Raw genomic sequence first — 6,736 nt, forward strand, 5'->3', positions numbered from 1 at the left:
CTCCAACCCTGCTCTGTCTCCTGTGTCTCCCCCTTTTCCCAGGATGCCTTTGCTAAAGGCGAGGTGTTCCTGGGCAACGGCGAGCTTGGCTACAGTGCCAGCGCCGGCCTGCCCGCTGGCACGCACTGCAACGGCTCCTGGTCCTACGGCATCACCATATTGACGCCCGAGCGCAGCTTCCTGTTCACCTGCGAGACGGAGAGCGAGCAGCAGGATTGGCTCAGGCTCTTCAACGGCGTCCTCATCACGCAGATGTCACCGCAGGAGTACAGCAGTAAGGCCTGCACACAGAGTCTGCGCTGTGTGCTCGTGATCACATTGACATTCACTCATTCCTTTAGCCAATGCTCTCATCTGTGTGCTCGTGATCACACTGACATTCACTCATTCATTTAGCCAATGCTCTCATCTGTGTGCTCGTGATCACATTGACATTCACTCATTCATTTAGCCAATGCTCTCATCTGTGTGCTCGTGACCACACTGACATTCACTCATTCATTTAGCCAATGCTCTCATCTATAGTGGCTTACAGTACATGTAAGACAGATATTTGATCAGTATTTCTGTGTCCTGGGAATGAACTCCTGAAGTTATGAGCACAGTTGAGCTTGAACGGGAACAACAGGGGGGTATTCCAAGTAACTCAGAGTAAGTGTAACTTCCTAAAAGAAGGGCATATGGCTTTGTTTTGCTAGGAGAATTAAGCCATATAGCTCTTCTATTAGGAGGTTTACCACTTAATTGGAATAACCTTAAAAGGTTGTCACTAAATCACATACCTAGAATACCCCCCTGAGCTGCTATTATTATAATTTTTATATTTTATTATTATTATTATTATTACATTTTCATTAGACATTTTCATGTTTGAAAGGATTATAAATTGTGATGATGTAGATAGCAGATATTTTGAACTAACACAACATTGTAGTTTCAGACAGCAGCTACTTTACAGTGATTATAGTAACCCTACACCAGAGGTCAGTGTTCGTATGGGCAAGTAGGAGCATGCCTTCACATACCAACACACCCTTTCAACTCACTGAACTGGTCTCAGTCTTTTACATAACAAATTAACTGTACCAGGCGTACGCCTGCATAGTAGCACTGGGAAGCAGCAGCGACCCAGGCCTTCTCTGAACAAGACTGCCCACATCCTCTACTACAGATGATCATTCTGTGTCTTAATGCATGACATGTCTGTGTTCTTCCTCCCCAGTGGAAGCCCTCTACAAGTACAAGCACTGACGGAGCTGGACGCCCCCCTTTCCTCCCGTCATCCGCTGTGTACACATCACTGACCTCTGCCCATCTTTCCTGACCTTTAACCTTCAGGGGTCATGGCGCAAGGGTGAACTGTGTATGAGCAAAACAGGTGTAACACTACTGAAAGCTTTGTTTCATGAGCAGGTTCTAGTTATTATATTCCACTGTCCTGGACTCATTCATACACTAAAGTATACACACTGTGGTCCACTGTCATTCAAAAGCAGTTGTTCTTTACATTGTACAGTGGTAGGGTTTTATTGTTTAAGAAAGGCATTTCCTGGAACATATAGAGTACTGTCTTAATAATGATAGTAATGGGGTTTTCCAGACAACTACCACAAACCAGCCAGGAAAATTCCTAGTGGGTGCTTTGTCTAATTTGTTTTTCTAACATGAATCTTTGTCTTTGGGCGCCACCTAGTGGTGTTCTCTGTGTCCTCAACTCTCCCATTTTGCCTCCTTCAGTTATTAAAGTAGAATATTGAATAAAAACAAATATGTTCTTGGGACTTACCCTTTTTTGTCACAGGGTCCCAGAACAAGAACTATGAGAATGGCAGTCGTTTTGATGTGGTTTATCATGTAAAATTCTTGTATATCTATCGTTCAGCGCACACTGCCAGTATATTGTGTAGCAGTGAGTGAATCAGTGGGAAAACATTCAGTCACTGTTTATAATAAAAGACTAGTTTCTTTGTCATCTATTTGCCATCTCACCTTTTTATTATCATTTTTGTTGAACATGACGTTTTGCTTACAAAAAACTAAAAGATATAAGTAAAAAGCTCGAAGTCAGAGCTGAATTCAGGTTGATCAATATTTGATTGTTTGACCCATATGTTTGAATCTAAGTTCTAGATTTCATTATTTCACACACCCTGCTCTTCATTTATGAACTGTCAGATCTGACTTCACTGGGGAGTGAGGATCCAGCCAGGTGGTGTTGGCGATGGGTGGGGTGGGGTGAGGTGGGTTTATGGGTGATGAGAGATGTGACGTACTCCGGCTCGGAGCTGTGGTGTGCAAAACTACACCCTGGTGTTCAAACGACATGCAGGACGAGCCAACAAGAACCTCGTAAATCCAGCGCAAGCCACGCTGGGTGGCACCTACCCGAGAGATGGTGAGACAGGGGCGAGAGACAGCGGGAGAGAGAGAGGGAGGGATAGAGGGAGGGAGAGAGAGGGAGAGAGAAGAGGAGAGTAGATAGAGAAAGAGGAGCACAAGAGAAGAGTCTGCCGATCCTGTCACATACAGCCAGAACCATAGGGGGAAACCACAGTACTGATTCTAAGCTCCGGACAAATCAGCCCAGAATCTCGTGGACCTGCATTTCGGGGGACATCCAGAGGAACAGAACCTGCTGAAGCGCAGGGGGGGGAGTAAGGCCAGAGGGCCACTTCAGTGGGCAGTCGCGCTGGAGACAGCAGCGAGGGAGCGCCTCGACACACGCCCTTCTATCTCTTCTGTTTGCCTGGACTGCATGAGGGAGAACCGGACCATGGCGGAGTGGTGGTATTTGTGTGTGTGGACCGAACCAAGAACTCCAAAGTTATGTCCACTAATATCTAGCCTGAATTGTGTGGCTTAAAGGAGAGGAAGTCTGTTTTTTTTTTTTACCTTTGCTTTATCTTGCTCTGATCTTTCATACTATCTTCAATTAGCTTCAAGCTCACCTTAAAATAATAGATTCATTCATCTGGAAGTGTATAGGCTGAATGATTTCAGCCGTAAGGCACTCCAAGGATCTATCGCGCAGGAATTTATATCTTCCCTTGGGCGAGCTCTCACAGCATGAACCAGACACCCAACGTTACCTCCGCCTCGGGGGGCGGTGGCAGTGGGGCGGGTGGTGGTGGTGGTGGTGGTGGTGGCAGCGGCGCGTGGGTGACCTCCCTCCTCGGCGCCACGCTGCTGAGCATGTGTGTGCTGGGCATGGCGGGCAACCTCTACACGCTCCTGGTGATGCGCTCGGCGGTGCTGCGCCGCACCGGCTCCATGTACGTGTTCATCCTCAACCTGGCCATGGCCGACCTGCTCTACCTGGGCACCATCCCCTTCGTGGTGTGCACCTACTTCGCCCACAACTGGTTCTTCGGCGAGACGGGCTGCCGCATCCTGCTCAGCCTCGACCTGCTCACTATGCACGCCAGCGTCTTCGTCCTGGTGGCCATGAGCCTGGAGCGCTACCGGGCCGTGGCGGCGCCCTTCCGTGCCCGCCGCTCGTCCAACGTGCGCACCCACTGGCTGACGGCGCTGGCCCTCTGGCTGCTGGCCTTCATGCTCACACTGCCCATGATGGTGATGATCCGGCTGCGCGAGGGCAGACCCAGCTCGGCCGGCCTGGTCAAGCGCATCTGCTTCCCCACCTGGACCCCCGAGGCCTTCCGGGCCTACCTGACCGTGCTCTTCATCACCAGCATGCTGGTGCCCGGCCTGGTGATGGTGGGGCTGTACGCGGGCTTGGCCAAGCGCTACTGGGCGGCGCAGGCTAACCTGGCCAGACGCAGCGGCGGCCCCGGCGGCGGCGGAGAGCGTTCGGTGTCGTCGTCCTCCTCCAGGAAGCGTCGGCGCAGTCTCAAGCACAAGGTGGTGGCCATGATCTTCAGCATCGTGGTGTGCTACTGGGCCTGCTTCCTGCCCTTCTGGGGCTGGCAGCTGGTGAAGCTCTTCTCGCCCGAGTCGCTGCGCGAGCTCTCGCCCGCCGCCCACACTTACGTCAACTTCTTCGTCACGTGCCTCACCTACGGCAACAGCTGTGTCAACCCGCTGCTCTACACACTCCTCACCCGCAACTATAAGGACTACCTGGCCCAGCGGAGCCACTCGGCCGGGTCCAGTCGGACAGAAGTGGGTTCGGCAGCCGCTGGGGCTCCCATTGCCGCAGGCACCCAGGATTTGTAATCGCTGCACTCTGTGGTACTTTTCTGCATGATAGTAAAAGTAGGGCTTTGTCCACCTCTGTCTGCTTTCTGCTGAAGACCTCAGGGTTTTTTGCTCTGATTTGGTGTGATGGGATTTGGTGTGTTTCCTCTCTTAGAGAGAAGGTCGCTGCACCTTGTTCACTTATTAAGAGTATACACCTCTATTTGTGGATTGCAATTTCTCCATAATGGCAACATGGAGTGCCGGAAGATCAGCCGGAGAGAGCACCTGAGACAAAGATGGAAGTGTGGTCTCTTCACCAAATCAGTATGGATTTGTGTGTGTATCTGGCGGAGGCGGTTGACTGTGGAGGGTGATGTTGAAATAGATGGATGACTTGAATGTAAGTGATCCATTGAGGAAAATAGTAAGAATATGTCAAGTAGGAAATCGTGTAAGCCGTTATGTTCCATGTTGAAATGCATTTAGCCAAAAACAAAGTGCTTACTTTAGAAATATTGGTTGGTTTACATAATGATTTACTGTAATGTGCTTAGTGATACGTAGTGCTCAGTCTTCTGCACGTTGGTGATGTATGGTATATTTAGTGTAATTTGTCAACTGTTTAATCATTCTTCCACAGTTTCTTCATAGTGGACATGTGTATATCGTAACAACAAGTGATGTATGTAAGGTGTGTCTGGATTTTCAGAAGCTGAGCTATCCAGAGTATCTGATGCTATGTGCCACATGCTATGCAGTCTTGTAATCCTTCTAGAGTACGACGAGCAGGAGCAGATCATGTTCGTTTTATTTTCCATCTGTGGATTCTCCTATCGTTCTTTTGTGTACATCACAGTTTAGAGACAACAGGAGACATAGATTTTGTGTAAGCTAATTTTACCCTTTATACTTTAATTTATTTTGTTTTACTGTTTTTGTCACTTTTGATTCTTTATTGAAAGAGAGGTAAGTTGTCTGAAGGGCATATTGGAATAATTGGTCTGGGGGGGGGGAGGGTGGTCCTACAACAGTTTCAGTTTAAAGGACACAGAATTTATCATTGCAAGCTGGATTATTTCTTCGGTACCTCTGTTGGAGCACAAAGTCCAAAGCCTGTGGGTGGGTTACTCTCACTTCCTCTGTGTGTGTGTGTGTGTGTGTGTGTGTGTCTGCGCCGAGACCCGAGCTGTGTGGAATGTGTCCCCGGCCCGCCACATTCCTCAGCCAGCAGGCACGGGCCTTTTCACGCCACTCCACAAATTGTTCCCAAGAATGTGGTTCCTCCCTGAGGTCGGCCATTATTCACCAGCATGAGAAAAATACATGAACAAGATAGGCCTGGACAGCAGTCACTGGACCGTGGCCACACTGAGCCATCTGCTAAAAAGTGGCCATCTTCAAACAATGGCACGCTTAATTAGTCGCAGAATAGTTTGGTCTGAATCATTTGGTCCTGACTAAATAAACAGGCAACAGTTGGCTCTAGTGTCTGCACAAATAGTGGGAGAGAAACTGGCTGGTCAGCATGCTAATGCTAACTAGCTAATTGGATTGTTCTGATCAGGGCTAATCTGGATGTTTGCTTGATTTTGTTTTTGTTTGTGTTAATGCAGTGCTTGCAAGACTACAAAGTCAAAAGTCAAAACTATTGTCTCTTTTCTCACTGATTTATTCTACAATCGTATTCTGCAGAAATTCTGTTCTGTCTCTCCGTTTTCTCAGATGAATAGAAACTATTAGTCACATGGACTTAGAATGTTTTCTTGCATACATACACCATGTCTGTCTGTTAAACATATACATCATACATGTACATATACATGTATCAACAACCGTGTGCAGTACGCAGGTCGTGTGCAGCTTTGGAATTACTTTTACCTTTTTTTACCGACCTGTGTACACAGCAGTTACTCTCCTGAATTTATACATACAAGTCGTGTGCAGTTGGACAGAGTGAGTTCACAGGCTTTTAAGCAGGTGAGTCATCTTCCCTTCTGCAGAAGCAGGTGATGTCAACACAGTGATGAATCTGCTGATGCGAAGCGTTTAGCACGGCCTGTCCAGCCCGATAACAAGTAGGGCTCCACCGTTGGGCGATATCAGCGGTGGTGATAAGGGTGTGCGTAGAGCGGGAGATGAGCTTGCGCCAGCGCCACATATCGCTGTGCTCCCCGAGGAGAGAGTAGGCCTAGTGCTATTGTTTCATCATGTTTGACACTAGCTCCTTGGGTCAGTTATGAAGTTTAATCAATTATGATCATGATGATCTAATGGTTCCTGTTTATGACCCCAGCCCACACCCGTATGTTACTCTGATTGTTTCCGACTTACGTCAGCCGTTTTGAGTTCACTGTGATAGATGCTAAAGCTTCCCCTTTGTTTTGTTAGCTTCACCTTAGCATTTGCACTTCTTCTTGAGAAACTAGGTTAGAGTGGGTATGATAGTACAACATTTGACTCCATAAAGTACATGTAATTCCAATGTCACTGGAAAGAGGACTAAAACAGTTACAAAATGTATAAAAAAAAACCGTTCTAACCCCATGTTTAAAGAAACTACAGCGTATTATCCTTCGTCATCAAGAGGCCTGTATTA

General features: G+C 47.8%; 2 protein-coding genes across 2 annotated transcripts in view; both read left to right on the top strand.

Annotated features, from left to right (window-relative positions):
- Positions 1-1,972, top strand: part of zgc:92360 (uncharacterized protein LOC436988 homolog) — a 16,801-nt gene extending 14,829 nt beyond the window's left edge. Inside the window, exons 10-11 of the mRNA XM_012837416.3 lie at positions 43-274; positions 1,223-1,972. Of these exons, the coding sequence (XP_012692870.1) occupies positions 43-274; positions 1,223-1,251 (261 nt within the window). The 3' untranslated portion in view covers positions 1,252-1,972. The remainder of the gene's footprint in view (positions 1-42; positions 275-1,222) is intronic.
- A 694-nt stretch (positions 1,973-2,666) lies between these two features.
- Positions 2,667-4,176, top strand: LOC105908853 (urotensin-2 receptor). The gene has a single exon (XM_012837413.3). It carries the CDS (start codon positions 3,067-3,069, stop codon positions 4,174-4,176), a length of 1,110 nt encoding a protein of 369 aa, XP_012692867.2. The 5' UTR covers positions 2,667-3,066.
- The last annotated feature ends 2,560 nt before the right edge of the window (positions 4,177-6,736 follow it).

Source organism: Clupea harengus, chromosome 24 (genome assembly GCF_900700415.2).
Source record: "Clupea harengus chromosome 24, Ch_v2.0.2, whole genome shotgun sequence".
In the NCBI taxonomy this organism is placed as follows: Eukaryota; Metazoa; Chordata; class Actinopteri; order Clupeiformes; family Clupeidae; genus Clupea; species Clupea harengus.

Coding starts and splice junctions, on each gene's coding strand:
- LOC105908853 (XM_012837413.3), top strand. CDS start 3,067: ATGAACCAGACACCCAACGTTACCTCCGCCTCGGGGGGCGGTGGCAGT.